The 24079-nt window shown below is 49.1% G+C and overlaps 1 protein-coding gene across 1 annotated transcript in view; it reads right to left on the reverse strand.

Annotated features, from left to right (window-relative positions):
* Positions 1 to 1628: 1628 nt before the first annotated feature.
* The window catches only part of LOC111155460 (scavenger receptor class A member 5), a 126973-nt gene continuing 104522 nt past the window's right edge, over positions 1629 to 24079 (reverse strand). Inside the window, exons 8-9 of the mRNA XM_022515626.1 lie at positions 12059 to 12256; positions 1629 to 3402 (exon numbers count right to left, since the gene is read on the reverse strand). Coding sequence (XP_022371334.1) covers positions 3266 to 3402; positions 12059 to 12256 — 335 coding nt within the window. The 3' untranslated portion in view covers positions 1629 to 3265. The remainder of the gene's footprint in view (positions 3403 to 12058; positions 12257 to 24079) is intronic.

The raw sequence follows: 24079 nt of genomic DNA on the forward strand, positions 1-24079 counted from the left end.
ATAAAATGTCAAATGTGTGAATCATTTGTCTTTCTCTTCTTGGAATGGTTCTCCCTTCAACCCTCCATAGAATACCCCACTCCCTTCCCTCCTTTTCTTCTTTCCCTCCAACTTCCACTCCTTTTTGGGGCGGAGGTGGGGTTTTGACTGCAGCTTTGTTATTTATCCCTCTCTACCAGCTCACCCTCCCCTCCCCCAACTAAAATAGGCTAAAGAGCTTTCAAGAAGGACTTTTGAGTCCCCTAGGTAATTCTCCCACTCAGCCTGGAAGGAACTCAAATGATTCTCAGCTCTGCCTGAGCTCTGATAATGGTACTTTCCTCAGAAGCTGTTTTAGCTGGTCTCATGGGCTTCACACAGATTGTTATTCAGCTGACACCCCGAGGGAACCCTATGAACCTATCTGGAAATTTCTATGTACTGTTCTCTACTCTTGAACACCATGCCCTGCAAACTCCAGCCACCCTGGCCTCCCCTATCTCCAATCTTTATTTCTTCACCTTATTGAGATTCCTGGACTCAGGGCTCCCCTCAAGTATGCCACAGTTGGACAGAGAGCTCAAGTCAGGGTAGGCTTACCTCACTTGTTGTCATTTCTCAAGGATCACAGTCTTGTGTTCCACGTTGTCCAATGTTTGAAATTGTCTCAAGCAGTTTGGACAATGTTCTGGTTACGACAGAGGGAAGATAATTATAGTAAGTACCCTTTCATTCCTAAGTAAGAACTCTGGAGATGTGAGGAAATAGGTGTTCTTTCCTTGACTGAATAAAAATGCAATTCTCCTGTAAGCTGGGCCTTGATTTCTGTTGCCTGGGACACTTTCCTTAGATTACCTACTAAGGCTTGAGACGTCATGTTCCACCATGTTCTTGGTCTAGACTGTGTTTATTGTCCTCTAGAAGTACAAAGATAGCTTCTCTCTCTCTCTCTCTCTCTTAAGAGAGCAACAGAGAGTGAGTAGAGGAAAGGGACAGAGGGAGAGGGAGAGAGGGAGAATCCCAAGCAGGCTCCACACCCAGAACAGAGCCTGACACGAGGCTCGATCTCACAACCCCGAGATCATGACCTGTGCTGAAACCAAGAGTCAGAAGTTTAACCAACTGAGCCACCCAAGGCACCCCTGAAAGCAGCTTCTCATAAGCTGCCCATTCTACCAATCCCCAGTGAGAAATAATTAGACCATCCAGTTTTTACCAGTCCTTCCCACACTCACCAGAATTTCAGGAGAAAGAATGGGACACAAAAGTTGTTAGTGACATGTTCTTAGCTTTATTGAAATTCTTTCTTACAAAAGGTCTTATGTATTTTAGGCCAGGCCTAATTTCTTTTAGTCCCTGAAATCCAGGTCCATGGTTATTTCCATGTCCTTTTAAGTAAATATGTAAACTAGTAGACTTTTCGATTAAAGACTTTTCGATTCACTTATCTTTGTGATTTTTATTTGATGTAAAACGAGACTTGTGTTTCCCCAAATGAAAAGACCAAGTAAGAAAGTTTTATGGGTCTTCATTGATGGGAAAACTGGATTCTTTGCCAGAACTGAGTTGGAATTTATTTTGTTCAACGTGACATCTTTCTACCTTCAGTATTTTTTTTTTTTAACGCAAACTTTGTAATGCTCTGAGCTATGTAGTAAAGAGTGCCGTGTTTATATATGAATACATATATTGGTTCTGGAAAAAGATGCATGAGTACATGCGTGTTATGTAAACATAGCAATTGATCAGGAGAGTCTCTGATCATTAGGACATTAATGGATAACAAGCATATTGTAAGCAAAAAACCACCAATAGCACATATTGGTTTAGTTGTCCGCCAGGAACTTTGCTGGTCCTACACCTGGAGGGTCCCAGGTGTCACTTTCCCCAGCTAAGATGATGCTCACCCCATGTGACAGGTATTTGTGTATCTAAGGCCTGCCTCAGTCTGTGACTCCCCAAGGGAGGTGAGTCTGTGCCCACTTACTACCATGTAACTTCTCTAGTCCTAGAACATGTATATGGCTTGCTTTGACCTCCTCCTCCTGTCAGAAGCAGAATATGATCTCCCTGTCACTAGGAGAATGGAGCCGATTGAGGACTAGCAGAGCCCAATGGCACCTTCTTCTGCCAGAGGTGATAGGGAATCCCCATCTCCCTACAGGATCCACTAGGACACGTGTCCTGATCACAGGAGCACACCCAAAGCATCCTGGAAGCTTCAATACCATCGCCTCCAAACAGCTCCGAGACTCAAGTAACTTGGCCTTAACCCTGACTGCCAGAAGGCTGAGTATTGGTCTCAGTTTAACCCAGACAGCCCCCATGTCACCCTCCAAATAAGCCTTCCTCCTAGGTCAGCGGTTGGCCTGGAAGCCAGTCCATGTCTGATTTTATACTCTGTAGGTTTGGAGTATGGAACCCTGTTGTCCCACATGCCTTATACCCCAAGCTCCCTGCTCAAGCCTAGTAAAGACACGCTAGCATTTGGGTAGAAACAATGGTTATAGTCATTCTCAATCTTCCAGCTTACTGGCCAGGTGAACGGGTCAGCTGAGTGCTACCTAGAGGTAAGGTCTTACCCCAGCTAACAAACCTTGTGGGAATGCTGCAAAGTGGATAAATGAATTTAGCACCCAAGATACTATGTAGTATGCACAATAGTCACTCCGTGGATGTCAGTGTCACTGCCCTTCTCCAAAGCCAGGCTGTCTCCTGCAGAGGCTGTCATTTCCCTCTCCCTCCTACATGAGAGCACGTCCTCTGTCACTTCCTGAACTAACCAATGGTGTGCAGAGGCAAAGAGGAAAGAATGAGTCATTTGGTATAGTCTCTTGCTGGGAAGGAAGATGTTGAAACTCTTGGCCTAACTAAGGGAATTACTCTGAAGAATAAATGACCTGTTGGGTCTCCCTCCTGTCTCCACCTGCTGAATTTCTCTCCAGCAGACTCTCAGCCTTGAAGCGACAGACCAAAGGTGAGCATGGGTATCGGTGGATGCATGGTGCTGGGAAGGCTGGGCAAAATGACTGTCCAGTTGACCAGGGCATCACAGGCAGGGACCCTGGTAGAGGGAGAGACAGGCAGTAGATCCCAGAGTTGCACTTTGGAGCTAATGTCCAAGAGGAGAATGACGACAGGCCACCATGGTCCTGGGACAGGGATATGGGGGTCCGGGGATTGCCAGGCTGGGGAGGGCAGAGATGAGGTCCCAAGTGATGACTCCGCCCCAGGAATGCAGGAAGGAGGCTCGGCAGCAGGGCCCAACCGTGGACCGCGCCCACTCTCAGTGTCTGTTGCACGTCACCCCAGCATCCTCAGCGTGCCCGCAGTTTGTCACCCCCCATTTGGAGAAACTGCAGCGGAAGAGGGAATCTTCCGTGCCCTTGCAGGCGACGTCATCCATCCAAATCCTCCCTGTGCCTGTGGGGACAAGTCAACACGGTTTCTTAGCAGACATGCGGGAGAGCAGGACAGAAGACAAAAAGGGGCATTGCCATGTCTGTTCTTGATGAGAGTGTCCCAGGCTCTGCCAGCAATTCTCAAATATAGTGGTGCCTGCCTGCCCTCTCCACCCCACCAAGATCAGATACTCATTTTCTAGGCTCAGTTTCTTGAGGCCAGGATAACAGTAACTGGGGTGATGGCAGTATTTATCCTACGTGTCAGACATCTCACGCCTGATCCTCCTCCATCCCTATCATGGAGCTGTGGGATCAACATTACTGCACCCATTTTATAGATGGAAGGCTGAGGCTCAGGATGCAACTGGTGCTTGGTTGCTCAGCTCCTAAGTGGCAGGATCTGAAGTCAAGTTCAAATTAGTATGGTCCATGCTTTAGTTGCAACACCTCATGGCTTTTGAGATGTCATTCTCTATCAGGCTTTGTTGATGAGTACTCAAGCATGGCCTACTCTGAGGGACAATGTCCGACAGATCCTAGATGAGACAGAGTCAGTGCCCCATATCCAAATAGGTCAGTGTCAACATTACCTCCGATGTTTTGAAATTTACAGCAGATGGTTCCATCCTACGAGCCCAAAATAGTGGTGCTAGAATGGCAGGGGATCCCTGAATTTAACATTATAGTCAAACATTTATTTAATGACAGGCAGAAGCATCCCTAATCAGAAGGAATTAGGTCAGTTCCCAAAGTGTAAGGTCCCTAAGACAATCTAATGGAGTTTTGCCCACAGCTAGTCTGTTTACCCAGATCTTAAGGGGACACCCTTGCTGGTCTGATAGCACGCTTTAGTTAGCTTTCCCAGGAATGTTCCAGAGCCTTGGGAGCTAGAAACTTGGCATTGAAGTTCTTCATTGAATGTCAGAGAAATAGGACAGCTGGGTGAGGCCCCAGGAGGGAATAGAGAGGGCCTGTCTGGGGTCCGAGGGGTCAGTGGAGAGGGGCGTGGGCTGCACCACAAGTCACCTGGAGCCCCCACTGATCAACTGGCAGGACCATCACTCATGGTTCTGGCGTGTTCTCTGTGCTGAGGGCCATGCTGGGCCCCAGATGAAGGGAGCTCATTTGGGAGCCCTCTGGAAATATGACTGAGCCTTAGGACACCCATAGAAGCAGTGGCCTAGAGCCTGGTTGCTCCAAGTGTGGTCCTGGACTAGCTGCAACAGCATTATCTAGACCTTATTAGAAATGCAGAATTTTGGGGCCCACCTAGGAATACTGAACCAGAATCTGCATTTTAACTAAGAGGTTATGCACTGAAGTTTGAGAAGTAGGGATCTACAATAAGTAGGATAGATCTTGATTCAACTCCCAGCCCCTGGGACCCATTTCAGTTGTAAAACTGGGAAGGGCTTCCCAAGATGTGAGAAATTCAGTGCTAAAACCAGGTACATTCTAGGACCCTAGCTCGTTAGGTCTATGAGCTGGCCTCCAAAAGCATGAGGTCAAAGGTCACAAACTAGCAGCATCAACCCGAGCAAGTCGGATGAGGCAATAAATTGTTCCTGATTTTTAAAGGGCTTTGAAATCTACCAAAAGGTAGATAAAAAAAGGTAGCTCAGGGATTGGCACTAGCCCTGTCTCCTCCTCGCCCCATCTCTCAGCACCCAGACAACTTCTCCTTTCAGAGGCACTGTCCGGACAACTACAAAAACCTTCAAACCGCCATGCTCTCTTGAACTGCATGGGAGAATTCTCTTCACAAAGAACATCCAGGAAACATCGAACCCATTTTGCTGCCCACAAAGTCTACCGTGGGAGCTATGTAGTTTAGAAGAATTTTCATTACGCAGAGATTTCCAGAGTCTGTTGTCATGGGATGGCTGAGCGGTTGGTGAACGTGGGGACAGAGCTGGGAGGGCGAGAGGCCTCCTTCCGCTCTCTTGGCCATTGCTTCATCACAAGAGCCTCTTCGCTGGCCCGGATACCCTGTGCATCTTACACAATAAGCCCTTTGAGGCCCAGCAATAATTTGCAGATTAAATGTCTCCTGGAAAACACATCAGTTTACAAATTACCCAGGAAAAGCCTGCAGGCCCAAGAGCTCTGTGGGATTAGTCACACCCAAAACAAATAAAGAAGCCAGTAAAGGAAACCGACAAATACAGAACAGGCCCAAGGTAACCCACGCAAATGCATACATAGGCTCAGGAAACTTCAAACTCTGGTGGGTGTTTTTGCCAGGGAGTTCGGGCTATTGTTCAGTCATGAAGAGGTCATAAAATAAGAGTAGGGTCATTAAATCAACAGCGCTGGATAGCGATGGCCGGTTAACCTGAGAACCAGCCCCGCTGTTTGCCATGTCAGAGCCTGGAAATCCCACTCTATGCACCGATCGTCACTTTAGCTTTAGAACTGGTATCTGAGGACTTAAAGTGTGGCCCCAAGACCAGGAGCGGTCAGCATGACCTTCGGAGCTTGTTAGAAATCAGAGGTCTGCATTTGCCCAGACTTGAATCAGAATCTTTTAAAGAGGATCTCCATGATTTACACACGCATTCAAGTCTGGGGAGCCATTCTCTAGATGAGGTCTGTAATTCCACATAGATGTCTCCACAAGCTCCCGAACAAAGCCCTGGGATAACTAAGCAGGGTAGGGTGCTCTGCACCCCACTGCTGGGGTCAGAAAAAGGAAACAGTAGGGTGACATTTTATCTTGAGGAGGCAAAGTCGGGATCAGAGGCCAGGTCTTCTGACACTCAGACACTAGGGGCTGCTTGAAGGTGATATTGTTGGGAATGAGTAGGTGGAGATTTTATTTTATCCTCCTCATTCATTCATTTGTTCATTCATTCATTCAACATATACTTGAGGGTTTATTCCAAGCTCAGCGCTATTCTGGGTGTTTGGACTACATCAACAAACAAAAAAAGATGGAACAACAATAAAAATCTCTGCCCCACAGAACTAACTTTTGAGCTTCTACATGTTTATTTGCAGTAATATTAATAGAAGGACTAAGTTCAGGCTCCCCTCAGAGCCTCACACAGAGGTAACGAGGATGGTTTATCTAACAGATATTTAAGAGATGGGAAAACTCAGAAAGATTAAGTGACTTGTCCCATAATGATTAAGGGCTGGACATCATGACCCAGGCCTCTGAGCTGCAGGCAATCTAGGACTCGTGCCTTACGGGGATGCAGTGCCCAGCATGAACACCAGGCCAAGGGTGGCAAACTGTGGGTCACTTTGGCTCACTGCTTTTGTAAATAAAATTTTATTGGAACATAGCCCCACCTGGTTGATTATGTTTTGTCTATGGCTGCTTTCCTGCTACAAGAGTGGAGTGGAGTAGTGAGAGAAACTATTGGCCCACAAAGTCTAAAATATTTATTTACCCGGCCCTCTCATGTTTGCTGACTCATGCACAAAGCCGTCTCCCAGTATTTGGATTTTGTCTTAGAGGTAATAATATGACTGGAATTGAACACTCCCAGTTCCATCCCTTGCACTCTCACCTACAAACCTGTCTGCATCTGGGCCCAACCTCACTTTGTCTTCTGTCTGCTGTCTTCCAGAAAGATTTTCTCTGCAGATCCAAGACTACCTTCAGCTGGGCTATGTGTGGTTCCTCCCCTGTCTTCTTGGACCTCCTTCCACCCATTCCCCCGCCATCTTCTCCATCTGCATTTCTTCCCTCTTCAACTATTCAAAATTGAAAAACACCTTTAGGATTCTCCCACACAGTACTTTCCTTGCTTCTTTCCCCAGAGAAACAGATACTTTGATGATTGAGCCCCATCCAGGGAAACTTCCATGGTGCCAGACCCCTAAGAGAAGGGCCAGGGATTGGAAGTTTCTTGTATTCTACTGGGGAGGACTCAGGTTAGGTGGGCACAGAAGTTCCTTCCTTCTTCCATCCCTTGTCCCCCCGCCCTTCCTCCCTCCCTCCCTTCCCACCCTCTCACATTTAGCAGGTACCCATGAAGTCCGAGTCACAGTCCTGGGTTTGGGAACTGTGAAGGTAAAGCCCTCAAGATGTTCTCACACACATCAGAGCTCAGGAGGTGCCATGATAGAGACAGGACACCAGGGGAGCTCGGAATAGGGTGGGGCTGGAGTCACCAGCAGAGCTCCCCTCAGGAGCTGATGACTGGGCTGATTTTAAAAGCTGAACAAGGGGGCGCCTGGGTGGCTCAGTGGGTTAAGCCACTGCCTTCAGCTCAGGTCATGATCTCAGGGTCCTGGGATCGAGCCCCACATCGGGCTCTCTGCTCAGCGGGGAGCCTGCTTCCTCCTCTCTCTCTCTCTGCCTGCTTGTGATCTCTGTCTGTCAAATAAATAAATAAAATCTTTTAAAAAAATAAATAAATAAAAGCTGAACAGGAATTAGCTAGACGAAGAAGGAGGGGAAGGCATTCCAGACCAAACTCGGGAAGATAAGGAAACGCAAAACAACCATGGGAGCTCAGAGAACACAACTGTCCGTGTGTCGCTGGGGGATGAGAGGAAGGTGGGAGGCAGAGGAGGAGAGTCTCATTTTAGAAAGGATTCTGGCAGCCATGAGGAGGGAGGTGACAGGAGCTGGGCTGGAGGTGGAGGTGAGGAAGTACCTGGCCTACTGGCACCTGACCTCCTCCCAACACAGAGCAGAGGAGCGAGCACACCGGTGCCCGCACTCTGTTTGCTGCTTGACACACGTGATCTCATCGAGCAAGTGCCACAATCCCTCTAACGTGGAAGGGCTCAAGCTGGGGGAGGCAATAAAATCTACTCCAGGCCACCAGCTAGATGGGGCAGACTGGAAATTCTAACCTGGGTTGGACGCACAGCCTGAGCTCCTAACCACTGCTCTACCCTGCTATGGCTCCTAAGGCAAGAACACCGAGAACAAAGAGCAAGGGACAGAATCAAGGGACACTGGAGAGTCTTTACCAGACGCTGGCAAAAATCTGTGGGACCCGGGGACTGGCCACATGAACGGGTGGGGAGAGGGAGAGAGCAGGATGGGGGACAAGCCAGCAGTCCTGGTGGGCAGGGCTGAAAGCATCCAGAGGGCAGAGAGAAGCCAGGCCATGGAGGGAGGGGCCAGGGCTTGGGAGACTGAGGCTGGGGATGGGCAGTCCCAGATTAGGAGTCGGGCCCTAGTGGGAAAGAGCACTGTGGTCAGAGGGGTAGTGCGATCTGAGGCACAGCACCAGCGATGCCTGGAGAGGTGGCATCCCCTCCCCCCACCCCCATAGCCACCACAGCACGAGAGCCCTTCCCATGCTGTTGGGAATCAGTAAATACACCTTCCCTTCTTCCCTCTATGCTGCGTGTGTTGAGGCTGGAGAGGACAGTTACTAGGCTTGTGTCCCAGCACTGAGCCTAGTGCCCACCGAGGGGAGGTGCCTAGAAGCTGCTGAGGAAGCAGGCAGAGCAGTCTGGCTTCGGGCAAGGACTCAGAGGAGCCTCAGCTGGGTCCGCCCCTTCTCTTCCCACCGTGAGTGAGCCCATTTATAACACCTGGCCAGCCTACCTGTCGAGGTCTCCAACATCACATAAGACTAGACCATGATGGGGAAATGACAATGCAGATATGATATGCGAGGGGAAGGGAGTCCGACTTTGCACTGACTGGTTTAAAGTGATGATTTCAGGGGCATCTGGGTGGCTCAGTCCTTTGGGAAGTGAGCTCTTGGTTTTGGCTCAGATCATGGTCTCAGGGTTGTGAGATCGAGCCCTGCATTGGGCTCCTCGCTCAGAGAGGAATCGGCTTGAGATTTTTTTTCCCCCTCTCTCTCTCTTCCTCTGCCCTTCTCCCCCTCAAATAAATAAATCAATCTTTGAAAAAAAAATAATAAAGTGGTGATTTCAGGGCTTCTCCACATGTCACATGCTACAAAGGTCAAGGGGGGTGAAAGAGGCCATGCATGGGTCTGTTTGGGACTAACACCGCCCAAGACCTAACGACCTGTCTTGGCTTCTCTGAAAGAGTTTCTGCCACTTCTTCCCTGACAAGGTTGGACTTCCACTCACTAGGAAGGAGTCCTCAGTGAAGCCAAGAAGGGAAAGCAAGTTCCTGTTCCTCCTGTAAACGGAGATGGCGTTTTTCCTTGAAGCAAGCGGGCGGCAATCCGGCCAGAAGCTTTCAGTGGGAGGAAAGCGCTGCCTCCCCGTGGGCTGGCCTCCGAGGAGCTGCACTCTGGGAGCTCCCCATGCGCCCCGGCCTTGGCCTTGGGTGGAGAGGCCAGGACGGGCGGGGTTGGACAGCTGCTCTCTGCCAGCTGTCACAACAGATTTTACCCAGAGTCACTTTCAGTCACTGGGATCGGCTCCACCTGCTCGGAGGGCGGTAACAAAGTACCATCGACTGAGCGGTTTCTCAACAAGAGACTTGGGTCTCTCCCAGCTCTGGAGCTCAGAGTGCCAGCCGACTGGGGTCTGAGGGGGGCTCTCTTCTGGGGTGGAGACTGGCTACTTCTCCGCGTATCCTTGGGGAAGGAGGAAGAGGGAACTCTTCGGGATCCCTTTTATGAGAACGCAAGTGCCATCATGTCATGACCTGATCGCCTCCCAAAGACCCCACCTCCTCATCCCATCACGCTGGGGGTTAGGATTTCTGTCTGTGGATTCAGGGGAGAGACAAACATTCAGTCTGTAACAGTGCCTGAGGTCTCTGGGCTGAGATTCTGAATCAGAGGGGCAGCAGCCCCTGGTGGGAGGAGGTGAATGCTGACTGAGGAGTGGAGAGTGCCACGTGGCTCTGTTTCTCTCTCTGGAGACAATGCGTCCGACCCGACCCTCATGCCACATTGCCACACCGTGAGTCCGTTTAGTCACCCGACACGGTGGGTCGGGCAGCCATGGTGTTGGGCACGACAGGGAACATGCCTGGCTTCCCTCCATGACCCAAGGAGGCCCCATGGCCGGGCCAGCTGTTCCTCCACAGGTCACAAGGGGGACCTGGCAACTGAGTGCTAGTGGACCATTCCAAATCCTTCCCCACACCTGTCAGAACTTGGGTCCTCCTGACAGGTGAGCAGGAACATTCCAGGTCCCAAGGGGCTTGAGCTGGAAGGCACATCACAGAGTCTGCAAGCCCTTTTAAGTTACAGACGGGGAGGCCAAGACCCACCGTGAAGGAGCAACAGGATCACATAGCCACAGGGTCAGCACACCCTCCTAGGGTGGGTGGGGAGTCCTGCGCGCGGTGCATTTGGGACTGTTGTTTTAGCTGGGAGTCCACACAGCTTTCTTGGAGTTCAAGGTCTGATGGAGGAAGAAGCGTGTGTGAACGTGAATTCTGTATTTGAATGTGGGGGTGTATGTGGTGCCATGGATGTTTAGCACATGTCGGTAGGTGTGTAACGAGTGACCCCATTTTATGTGTCACTCAGGCGGTGCTCACAGCAAGCAGGCCGCGGTACAGAGTGCTCTGTGCTCAGCTGTGTTCCCTTCGATCTTCTGTGTTGAAGTCCTAAGCCCCAGCACCCCCGAATGTCACTGTGGAGACAGGCCCCTTAAAGAGATGATTAAGGTAAAACAAGGCCATTGTCGGGGGTTCTAATCCAAGATGGCTCTGTCCTTAGAAGAAGATACACTGACACACACAGAGGGAAGACCTGGTGAAGACAAGGAGAAGACGGCCACAGACGAGCCGAGGATGGAGGCCACGGGAGAAACCAAACCCGCTGACACCTTGATTGTGGACCCTCCAGCCTCCAGGACTGTGAGACAACAAATTTCTGTTGCTTTAGCCCCACAGGTCTGTGCTATTTGTTACAGTGGCCCAGCGCACTAACGCAGAGAGCTAGCTTGAGGGACACACACGGTGCCATGGGTGGGACTGGAGCTGGGCAGAGCTGTCCTCCTCAAAGCGGGAAAGGGATGGATGGTTCAAATGAGTCATCTGCCCAGAGGAGGTCTGCACCGCTCCCTTACAGTGTCTTGTACCCTGGGCAGGAAGGGAGGCGGGCTTGAGCATATTGAAAGGAAAGGAACCAAGATGGTGAAGGCTTTCGAAATCCTGTCACATGAAGACGAGACAGAGTTACTGGAAATACTCATCTGAAGAAGCAAAGACCCAGAGGCGGTCAGGGACGGCCCGTGGAATGGATGAGAGCCTGGCCTCCTAAGCCACCTGCTAGGGTCTGAACCCAGGGTCTGCCATTTGCTAGATGTGGGACCCAGGGCAAGTTATTCAACTTCTCTGTGCATCTGCTTCCTCATTTGGAAAATGGGGATGATATCCCTATCTACTTCCTAGTGTTGTAAGGGTTAAAGGAGTGAATATTTGTAACATGTTTTGGACCAAGCCCGGCCCACAATCGGCACTATATAAGTATTCAACACTCGCTGTGTACCATCGGAAGAATATAACAGAGCGAAGTGGGAGTGGATTTGGACCTGAGACGCCGGGCTGAGAACTAGAGCCCACAGGGGAATCTGACAGGAGACAAGAAATAAAAGGAGGTCAATTCAAGGAAAGGAAGAATGTTCTAATAAACAGAACTGTGTGAGCACGTGCCAGCTTGCCTGGGGGACAGAGAGCCTCCCACTGCAGGAAGTATGGGGGGCAGAGGCCAGATGCCCCCTGCTGGGACTGCTGTGGGGGGCACTTGGGCTCTGGGAGGAGACCGATGAAGACTCCTGGGCCCTCTCCCAGGGTCCTTCTCCCCCAGAGGGCTTACCTTGCCCAAACCGAGCTGTCCTGTACACCTCCTCCACACCACGGAAGCCCAGCATGCGGCATACCACGTCGCCGTCCTTCTTGTCCCAGCCGTCATCGCACACGGTGCCCCAGCGCCGCTCGTGGTACACCTCCACGCGGCCCTCATGTGGCCCAGAGCCATTCACCAGCCGGATCATCACGGCCTCCATGCTACCTGCTGGGAGCAGCCCATAGTCACTGCTGTGCTCTGGACACTCCTGGGCCCACCCAGCGACCTGCCCTGCTTTCCCTCTGACCCCCCACCCCACCCCCTGCAGGGGCCAGAGGGGACTCAGACCAAGACCAGAACAAACCCGGCTGGGTCTCCCCTGGCCCCTGATCGGCCTGCTTCTTTCTACCATTCTTTTCTCCTTTTAATAGACTTCCTTTTGGGGGACACCTGAGTGGCTCAGTCATTTAAGCCTCCACCTCTCCGTTGTCGCTCCGATCATGATCTCAGGGTGGTGAGATTGAGCCCCGCATGGGGCTCTGTGATCAGCGTGGAGTCTGCTTGAGATTCTTTCCGTCTCCCCCTCCCTTCCCTTCTGCCCCACTCCCTGCTGTGGTGGACATGCCAGCTCGCTCTCAAATAAAGAAATAGATAAATAAACAAATACATACATACATATATACATCTTTTAAAAAAAGATAGACTTCATTTTTTCAGAGCAGTTTTAAGTTCCCAGAGAAATTTCCCATCTCCTCTTCGCCCCTACATAAGCAAGCCTCCCCCCACTATTACGAGCCCATACCAGAGGGTCGTATTTGTCATAATCGGTGAGCCAACCCTGACACGTCATTATCACGCAGAGTCCACTGTTTACCTTAGGGTTCCTTCCTTCTTGGTGGACATTCTATGGGTTTGGACAAATGTCTAAGGACATGTATGCAACCATTACAGTATCCTACAGAGTAGTTTTATTGCCCTAAAAATCCTCTGTGTTCCTCCTCTTCCTCCCTCCCCACTTCCCAGCCCCTGGTGGCCCCTGGTCTTCTTACCCTCTCCATAGTGCTGCCTTTTCCAGAATGTCTGTCATCCAGTTGGAATCACACAATATGGAACCTTTCCAGATTGGCTTCTTTTACCTAGTCGTATGCATTTAGGTTCCTCTATGTCTTTCTGTGGCCCAATAGCTCATTTCTTTAGAACACTGAAGACTATCCCATGGTCTGGATGGGCCCCGCTTTATGCATTCATTCACCTCCTATAGGACACGTGCCTCCAAGTTTTGGCAATTATGAATAAAGGTGCTTTAAACCCTCCTGTGCAGGTTGTGTGGACATCAGTTTTGAACTCATTTGAGTAAATCCCAAAGGAGTGTGATTGTTGGATTTCTCTCCACCTTTTGGGACCTGGTGACCAGCAGTCATACCTGCCAGGGAGGAGAGGGCAGGGGGAACAGAGAAAACCAAGGGAGGATCCAGACCCTCCCAGCAGGTGGCCTTGCTGTACAGCCCAGTAGCTGGGGACATCCCCACGGAGTGTCTTAGCCCTGAGTCCCGGCGTTCATGCCTACTTTCCCACTAGGCTGTGAGCATGAATGTGTGAAGCCAGACATACCTGGGTGTGAATTCTGTCTCTGCCACTCACTGTCTGTGAGTGGGGGACAGTAGTTCCTCAAATCTAAGATGCACTTTTTGGGGCACCTGGGTGGCTCAGTTAGTTAAGCCTCTGCTTAGGTCATGATCCAGAGTCCTGGGATCGAGTCCCACATTGGGCTCCCAGCTCCACAGGGAGTCTGCTTCTCCCTCTGACCTTCTCCCCTCTCATGCACTCTCTCACACACACTCTCTCTCAAATAAAGAAATAAAATCCTAAAAAAAATAAGATGTCCTTTTCGTAAGGCACATCACTACTGTATGTGCTACTAAGAAGGAAAAAGTTCTGCCAGTGACAGTGGCAAGTTACATCAATTGCGAGATGCTTCCAGACTTCAGAGATGTGAAATTGTGTGTCACAGAATCAGTGAGACGTGGCAACAATCCATGAAGAGCTCAGAATAGCACCTGGCACATAGAAGGCTCTTCTTTCTACCTGAATGACCTTAAGAAAGACTCACAGCCTCTCTAAGGGTATGTCCCCAAGTGTGACATGGGGACAACAGGTAGGGCTATTGTGTAGCCCAAATGAAACCATGTGGGGGCGCCTGGGGGGCTCAGTTGGTTGAGCGTTGGACTCCTGATTTTGGACTCATGATCTCAGTGTCATGGGACTGAGCCCCACGTTGGGTTCCATGCTCTCAGCACAAAGTTTGCTCATTCCTCTCCCTCTGCTCCTCCTCCTGCTTATGCTCTCTCTCTTTTATTTTTTTTTAATTTTATTTTATTTAGATTCAGTTATTTAACATAGAGTGTATTATGAGTTTCAGAGGTAGAGGTCAGAGATTCATCAGTTGCAGATGACACCCAGTGCTCATTGCATTAACGCGCCCTCCTGAATGCTCATCACCCAGTTACCCCCCCCCCCCCCCCCCCTCCCCTTCCTTTCTCTCTCTTAAAATAAATACATAAATACAATCCTGAAAAAACTAAGTGAAGTCATGTGTATAAGGCTCGGAGCATGGTGCCTGGCACACTGTAGACCCTCAGCAAACCCTAGGCTGCTCCTCCTTCTCTTGTGGCTGAAACTCTATCACCTTCATCTATAAACTCTACTTAGCACAGAGCTTGGCTCTAGGAAATGAACAGTAAATGTGCTACACAGATGAATGAAGACTCGTTCCTTTGCAGGACGAAGCATTGCGTTATTTCTCCAGGGGGCTACCTGGGGGGCTCAAAGAACACTGGAGCAGCTGAAACAAGCCTTAAGATCATCTCAAAACTGGGGAGGGTCTGGCAGGGAGGTCACAGTGTCGGGCCATTCATGCTGCTAGTGTCAGGGTCTCAGAGCAGGCCAGGCAGAGTTCAGGGTGCCAGGTCAAAATAATAATAATGCTGCTAGTGGGAGCTCGGATCCCCTCATGTGTCTTCTAAGGCCTTTTCACCATCCAGAGCGATCTTCATCCCTCGGGGACCAGAACTTCCTCCCTTGACAAGATATCGGAGTGGTCGTTGGGTCTTAAATCTAGTCACACATCAAAATCATTAAGAATGGCTGTGAAATGCAGATTCGTGGGACCACTTGGACCTACTGGATCAGCAGGTGGGAGTCAGGGATCTGTAATTTTTAGAGATGTCCCCCATGATTTCAAGGTATTACATGTATGCGCACAGGCATCTGGGAGTGACGGGAGTAGATGATCTGTAAGGTTTTTTCCAGCTCCAGTGTTCAGTGATTCTAAGGCCAGGGAAGAGATGCAAGAAGTCAAAGTTGCCTCTTTTTTGTTTTTCCTTTTGCAGCCAGAAACCACTTGGGACATGTAGGGCATGTAGGGTGGTGGTGAAATCATTGTACCCTGACACGGTGACACGTGAGTGCCATGATGGCAAAAAGACCCTTATGTGAACTGCCAGAGAAAACAGCAAATCCCATCAAGTTCCCTGCCCAGTAAGTACTGCACTCTCAGACCATTTTTTTCTTCTTTTTGTGGCCAGGTGGGCTGGGGCATCTCCCCTTCCAATGACTGTGACTTCACAGGCCCCTGGAGGAGATGGCAGGATTGATAAATCCCACGTCTGTACCACATGAGAAAGGACAGGAGTTAGAATTGGCCACAAGTCTGTTATGTGCTGCCTGGATTGGGGAAACCCCAAGGATATTCTGTACAGGGGAACCAAAGAAGTCACCAGAAAACCACAGCATTCTCAAGGCGCCGTAAGATCACAGATGGATGACTCTGGAAGGCTTCTTGAAATGTTAAATGGCATTTTCTACACATCCTTCATCCTCGACCATACTCCTCATATGGATTTGTTGAAAACACAAGCTCATACCAGGCTGTCAAGGCTGAGGAAGAGCAAGAGAACACAGGAGTCCTGGAGAAGGAAAACACGGAGAGAAGCTGGAAGGCAGAGACTGAGTCTGAGACAGAGAAACTCCCCAGGGAGTGGTAATGACAAGCTAAGCTGGAGGCAGCAGCAGCACATGAGGCCTGGCCCCTGGCTGGGGGCTTGCCCTGGGTGGGTTGGCCGAAGCTGAGATGTCAGCCCTGATTTCTCACAGACCTGCCTTGCCTCTGTCAGCAGCCTGTTACGGTGGCAGTGGGCCATGCCAGGCCAGCCTCCAACAGAAGCCTCAGTGTGGGGTCGTAAGTAGAAGAGAGAAGTGAAAGGAGAATGTTGTGGGTCTCAGAGCAGGCCAGGCACAGTTCAGGGTGTCAGGTCAAAATAACAGGAAGAGGCCACCTGCGACCCAGGAAGCCAAGGCTGACGTTCAGAGTTCCCCCATATCCTCCCTGCTCAGGCCAGCCTGAATTCACTTCATTCACGTCTTTGTTTAGAAAAATAAATGATTGGGATGCCTGGGTGGCTCAGTTGGTTAAGCGGCTGCCTTCGGCTCAGGTCATGATCCCAGTGTCCTGGGATCGAGTCCCACATCGCGCTCCTAGCTTGGCAGGAAGCCTGCTACTCCCTCTGCCTCTGCCTGCCACTCTGCCTGTGCTCACTCGTGCTCTCTCTCTCACACAAATAAATAAATAAAATCTTAAGAAAACCACAACGTTTAAAAAAAAAGAAAGAAAGAAAGAAAAATAAATGATTAACCATCTGTTAAAGACTTGGTCCTGTTCTAGGAGCTATGGATATACGCTACCCTCAAGAACTGGTATTTTATTTTATTTTTTTTATTATTTTTTATCATGTTATGTTAGTCACCATTTAGTACATCATTAGTTTTTGACATAGTGTTCCATGATTCATTGTTTACATGTAAAACCCAGTGCTCCATGCAGTACTTGCCCTCCTTAATAACCATCACTGGAAGGGCTGGTATTTTAGTGGAAAGACTAGCAGTAAAGCTGGGGGCAGGGGGAGTAACTATGGCCAGGTAATAATGAGTGCATGGACAGGAATGGAAGCACAGAAAGGGGACAGAGAATGAGAGGAGGTGCTGTCTTGGTTGAAGAGACAAGAAAGGAAATGGAGAGAGAGGCATTATGCCATCTTCGGTAAGGAGATAAGAAAGTGAATGAAGAGGAGTGCCTGGGTGGCTCAGTGGGTTAAAGCCTCTGCCTTCGGCTCAGGTCATGATCCCAGGGTCTTGGGATCGAGCCCCGCATCAGACTCTCTGCTCAGCGGGGAGCTTGCTTCCCTCCCTACCTCTGCCTGCCTCTCTGCCTACTTGTGATCTCTGTCTGCCAAATAAACAAATAAAAATCTTTAAAAAAAAAAAAAAAAGTGAATGAAGAGTGAGGGAAGGCACCATTTTGGACAGGGACACAAGGAAGGGAATGGAGAATGAGGGGATGTGCCTTCTTGGAGATAGGGAAGGGAATGAAGAATGAGGGAAGATGCTATCTTAGAGAGAGAGAAACAAGGAAGGGAATGGAGACTGAAAGGAGGTGCCATCTTGGATGGGAGGGAAGAAGGAAGGTCTTTAGGAGAGATCTGAATGAGCCAGAGAAGTACATGAACTTCCCCATCTCAAAAAAATAACCCCAAACCCTCGTGCTCTAGCCTCAGCTTTTCTTGTCCTTTAAATTTCAGCTTGCATGTCCCATCTCAAAAATCCTCCCTGCATACCCCACACCTGGCGGGGGACTCTTCTTTGGACGTATTTATCACTTCATCTAATAATTGCCTATCTGTCTTCTTAGGACGCTGTGAGCATTCTGGGGAGAGATCACAGGGCCTGATGCAGTGCTTACACGTCAAGATGTCCAAGCTCTGCAAAATGAAGGTGTGCATGAATGAATGAACTCAGATAATAGACCCAGGTGGGCGGGTCCTGTCTATCGGACATAGCTCCTCAGAGCCTAGGGCTTTGGTATGAGCCCAGAGAATCAGGCATCAGGGCATCCCACAGCTCCAACACCCACTTTATGACATCACAGCCCCTTCTACTCACTCATTCACTGATGGCTTCTTCTGGTGGGATGGTCCTAGGTCCTAGGTTCTGGACCCCAGGCCAAGGCTATTGGTACAATGACTATACATTCCCAATGAGAAAATAAGGATGTGGTCTGTCATATGATATGGTGGGTACTGGAAGAAATCTGGAAAATGTCATGTGGATGCTGAAATATTGGAATTCCCAGGAGTCTTCAATGTATATGGAAGAGGCAAAAGAATACTTGGAAACAGGACAACTTCAAAAAATTAGACACATGTGGTAACCATAATTATAAGACTCGCAGCATCAATTTCAAGGCTGTCTCTCTGGTTTATGCCCCCACAATCCGCATAAGCCAAGCAAAGTTGCGGCCCTGAGGACAACCCCACCCCCTATACCCTAGGTTTGCTCCTTGAGCCCTGGAACCTGTCCCCTGTAACTTTTTCTCAGATTCTCCAGATTCAGGGTTTCTCCTCACAATGGAGGCTGAACACAGTCACCTGCTCATGGGATGCAGCATGCCCCAAAAGAATTAAAATGATTCTGAAATCCACATGACCTCCCCCGGACTCATGGAAATGAAACAAAACGAAAATTCTGTCCTAGTTCTGTCTTGTAGAACTTGACACTCAGGCTGGTTTTTGCCTCCTTTTCTGTCATGTAATAAAAGCTCAGCTCTGTGGATAATTCCCTTGGGAAAACCACAGGCTGAGATTTGATCTGATTATGCTACAAACTGCCCCAATGCAGGGCCTTGGACCGTCCCAGGGGCTGTTCTGTGGACAGTATTTCTGGCCTCCCAAGGAGTGGCAGGGAGGCCACAGGCAGGCATGGCCACAGGCCTGAGCGGCCACCTCCTGCAAGGCTTTGGGGAATCACCAAATGACTGCAACAGGGCCCCCCTTTCTGGCCTGGGAAGGATGTGATGACTCGGTGTAAGGTTGGGGTTTCTGTGGGCAGAGGGTTTGAACTCTGCCTTTTCCCAGCAGTTTCTGCCCCAGGGCAAATCTTTCCCACCAAGCAACCAGCCATCCCTCGGAAACACTCTGACACAGATGCGTCAGCCCCCACAGAACCAGATGTGGTGCCTGAGAGGTGGTTTCAGCCTGGTTTGTGACCCCCACCCAGGACACTTCTTGTAAGTCTGGGGAGCGAGTGTCTTCCTCAGACACCTGCCCAGAGTGGTCCACGAGGAGTATGTGGGGCTACTTGAGGTCAAGGAGATAACCTCTCTGCACATGACAGGAAAGGAGAATGGCAGGCAGACATTTTGGATGGTACAAAACTCAGGCACGCCTAGGCCAACAGAAAGAGGGCTCGCCCCAGTGGAGGGCAAAGGGCAAGAGTGCTCCTGGCGACCACAGGCTTTGGTAATTGCGTGTGACTCCCTTAATAAGTGCCTTTGCATTGTCGGACAGGCCCCTTGACCTCTTTCTTTTTAAAGGTTTTATTTTTTTATTTGAGAGAGAGAGAGAGCATGAGCAGGGGAAGGGTCAGAGGGAGAGGGGGGAAGCAGACTCCCCGCTGAGGAGGGACATTGGGCTCATCCCAGGACCCCAGCATCAAGACCTGAGCAGAAGGCAGAAGCTCAGCAGACTGAGCCACTCAGGCGCCATTCCCTACACCACTTACCTCTTTCTTTACATCCCACCTCAGGGGGCCCTGAAAAATCCTTCCTGAGCAAAATGAAAATCAACAACCCCGCTGAAAACCCTGCCCCACACCGATCCTTACGTGGATATCTGATTTTCATTCATAGAGAGAACCCTCTGAGTTCTCTTGTTCTGGGGTCTCTACCCTGCAGACTGGACCCTACCTGGATATGTGCCCATGGCTTGCAAGCAGAAAGGGCAGTCATGACCACAAGTTTTTTGCAAAAGGAGCACACTCTGGAAAATCCGAGGTCAAGGGAAATACCAAGGAACTGTTCCTCATCCAAAACCTGCAGACAACCTGGAGAGTTTTCTGACTTGAGAGCTTGGCCTGGTCCCTGGCCCAGTAAATCTTGGGCAGAATGTATCCTAGTACAACCCCAGAACAGAGACATCCAGATGTTTACAGGATCAGGCCTCTGTGTCTTTTGGCTCTGCTGCCAGATTTGGGATCAGAGGTGCTCCTCTTTTATATAGCCTCTTTTATATAGAGAAGCAGACAGAGAAGAGTGCTTTCAAAAAAGTTCATATTGGAAGTGGTGACTTCTTTGTCTGGCTGTGTAAGCCTAGGGGAGGAAGCTCACGAACAGGAACCCAGGGCCGAAGACCAGCTCCCTCCAGCTGGGAAGACTCCCTGCCCTCTCCCAGATCAAAAGGATCCAACAAATTTTCTAGAGCATCAGTGGTGCTAATCTCTGCTTGGAGCTTTCTGCCTAGCTGCAGCTCCAGATCTCCAGATCATAGAACCCACCTCCTCATTCCCTCACCTGCTCTACTGACCCTTCCCATCACCCAGGCCACTGCTGGGACCTGCCATGTGGCCCTGGTCCATCCTCCTGTGGGACAACCCCAGACCCGCTCCAGTCTTGGCCTGGCCCCTCCATCAAGGGGCGGGGGTGCTGAGGCACAGATGGGGTCAGAGCGTGAAGAACAAGCCATGGTGTCCGGACTGGGAACCTTTACATATTCTGGGGCTATCTCTAGCAATGACTTCTCCAAGCTTAGTAGGGGCTACAGACTACTGCAGAGAGCTGCTTTTAGTCACTTTGTCCCAAACGATGGGGAATCCTAGAATTTGCCAGCTGCCAGGGACTTGGAGATCACAGAGTGCAAACTGTTTGTGTGATACTTGAGGATACAGAGGCTCAGAGAGGTGATGGATCTGGTCCATGGTCAGTCATCTCATAGCTAGGAGTAAGTAGAAGAACTGGGACCTGACCTTGAAACTTAACCCTTGAGCCAATTCTCTGTCTATACCATTCTTTCTTCATTTTTCATGAGATCACTCATTCTTTCTGAGCTCTCTCGGGGGGCCGGGGGGAGTCCCCTGATTCTGCCTTATGACTCTGATGCGAGATACCTTTTGATGGAGAGTCACATTAAAAATAATTCCTTTAACCCTTGAACTATAATGCTTCTACGCTCAATTCGTAGGAACAGTTTGGCTTCTCCTATGCCTTATGGGAGGACCAAGAATGCGGGGATGTCCTTGTGAAGCACGGCAATTGCCGAATTTGTATTTGAAGATGACCGTGTCTCTGTTTCCAGGGCAGGGGAAAGAGAAACCAGCCGGAGGAGTCAAGATGGCGGAGAAGTAGCAGGCTGAGACTACTTCAGGTAGCGGGAGATCAGCTAGATAGCTTATCTAAAGATTGCAAACACCTACAAATCCAACGGGAGATCGAAGAGAAGAAGAACAACAACTCTAGAAACAGAAAATCAACCACTTTCTGAAAGGTAGGACTGGCGGAGAAGTGAATCCAAAGCGACGGGAAGATAGACCGCCGGGGGGAGGGGCCGGCTCCCGGCAAGCGGCGGAGCAACGGAGCACAAAATCAGGACTTTAAAAGTCTGTTCCGCTGAGGGACATCGCTCCAGAGGCTTAACCGGGGTGAAGCCCAGGCGGGGTCAGCGCGGCCTCAGGTCCCGCAGGGTCACAGAAGGATCGGGGGTGTCTGAGTGTCGCAGAGCTTACAGGTATTAGAACGGGGAAGCCGGCTACAGAGACAGAGCCGAGGAGTGAGCTCTCAGCTCGGCGTTACCTTGAACCGGTTGCAGGCTCCGTCAGCTCGGAGTGCGGCTGGAGGCCAGGGTGATGGGAGTAATTGGGCGCTGTTCTCTGAGGGCGCACTGAGGAGTGGGGCCCCGGACTCTTGGCTCCTCCGGGCCAGAGACCGGGAGGCCGCCATCTTCATTCCCGCCCTCCGGAACTCTACGGAAAGTGCTCAGGGAACAAAAGCTCCCGAAAGCAAACCCTGCAAACCTGAGCGGATTACTCAGACCGGCCCCGAGTAAGGGCGGTGCAACTCCGCCTGGGGCAAAGACACTTGAGAATCACTACAACAGGCCCCTCCCCCAGAAGATCAACAAGAAACCCAGCCAGGACCAAGTTCACCTACCAAGGAGTGCAGTTTCAATACCAAGGAGAGCAGCGCAATTCCAGAGGAGGAGAAAGCAAAGCACGGAACTCATGGCTTTCTCCCCATGATTCTTTAGCCTTGCAGTTAATTTAATTTTTTTTTCTTTTTCAATTTTTTTTCTCTTCTTCTGCTAAATTTTTTTAACTTTTACCGTTTTCTTTTTTAACGTTTTTTAAATAGTTTATCTAATATATATATATTTTTTTTCTTTATTTGTTTTCTTTTTTTAATTGTTTCTTTTTTTTTTTTTCTTTCTGAACCTCTTTTTACCCCCTTTCTCCCCCCTCACGATTTGGGATCTCTTCTGATTTGGCTAAAGCATATTTTCCTGGGGTTGTTGCCACCCTTTTAGTATTTTACTTGCTCCTTCATATACTCTTATCTGGACAAAATGACAAGGCGGAAAAATTCACCACAAAAAAAAGAACAAGAAGCAGTACCAAAGGCTAGGGACCTAATCAATACAGACATTGGTAATATGTCAGATCTAGAGTTTAGAATGACGATTCTCAAGGTTCTAGCTGGGCTCAAAAAAGGCATGGAAGATATTAAAGCAACCCTCTCGGGAGATATAAAAGCCCTTTCTGGAGAAATAAAAGAACTAAAATCTAACCAAGTTGAAATCAAAAAAGCTATTAATGAGGTGCAATCAAAAATGGAGGGTCTCACTGCTAGGATAAATGAGGCAGAAGAAAGAATTAGCGATATAGAAGACCAAATGACAGAGAATAAAGAAGCTGAGCAAAAGAGGGACAAACAGCTACTGGACCACGAGGGGAGAATTCAAGAGATAAGTGACACCATAAGACGAAACAACATTAGAATCATTGGGATTCCAGAAGAAGAGGAAACAGAGAGGGGAGCAGAAGGTATATTGGAGAGAATTATTGGAGAGAATTTCCCCAATATGGCAAAGGGAACAAGCATCAAAATCCAGGAGGTTCAGAGAACCCCCCTCAAAATCAATAAGAATAGGTCCACACCCCGTCACCTAATAGTAAAATTTACAAGTCTTAGTGACAAAGAAAAGATCCTGAAAGCAGCCCGGGAAAAGAAGTCTGTAACATACAATGGTAAAAATATTAGATTGGCAGCAGACTTATCCACAGAGACCTGGCAGGCCAGAAAGAGCTGGCATGATATATTCAGAGTACTAAACGAGAAAAACATGCAGCCAAGAATACTATATCCAGCTAGGCTATCATTGAAAATAGGAGGAGAGATTAAAAGCTTCCAGGACAAACAAAAACTGAAAGAATTTGCAAATACCAAACCAGCTCTACAGGAAATATTGAAAAGGGTCCTCTAAGCAAAGAGAGAGCCTAAAAGTAGTAGATCAGAAAGAAACAGAGACGATATACAATAACAGTCACCTTACAGGCAATACAATGGCACTAAATTCGTATCTCTCAATACTTACCCTGAATGTTAATGGGCTAAATGCCCCAATCAAAAGACACAGGGTATCAGAATGGATAAAAAAAACCCATCTATATGTTGCCTACAAGAAACTCATCTTAAACCTGAAGACACCTGCAGGTTTAAAGTGAGGGGGTGGAAAAGAACTTACCATGCTAATGGACATCAGAAGAAAGCAGGAGTGGCAATCCTTATATCAGATCAATTAGATTTTAAGCCAAAGACTATAATAAGAGATGAGGAAGGTCACTATATCATACTCAAAGGATCTGTCCAACAAGAAGATCTAACAATTTTAAATATCTATGCCCCTAACGTGGGAGCAGCCAACTACATAAACCAATTAATAACAAAATCAAAGAAACACATCGACAATAATACAGTAATAGTAGGGGATTTTAACACTCCCCTCACTGAAATGGACAGATCATCCAAGCAAAAGACCAACAAGGAAATCAAGGCCTTAAATGACACACTGGACCAGATGGACATCACAGATATATTCAGAACATTTCATCCCAAAGCAACAGAATACACATTCTTCTCTAGTGCACATGGAACATTCTCCAGAATAGATCACA

This window comes from Enhydra lutris, unplaced genomic scaffold (genome assembly GCF_002288905.1).
Source record: "Enhydra lutris kenyoni isolate GAN:26980312 unplaced genomic scaffold, ASM228890v2 scaffoldscaffold3, whole genome shotgun sequence".
NCBI lineage: Eukaryota > Metazoa > Chordata > Mammalia > Carnivora > Mustelidae > Enhydra > Enhydra lutris.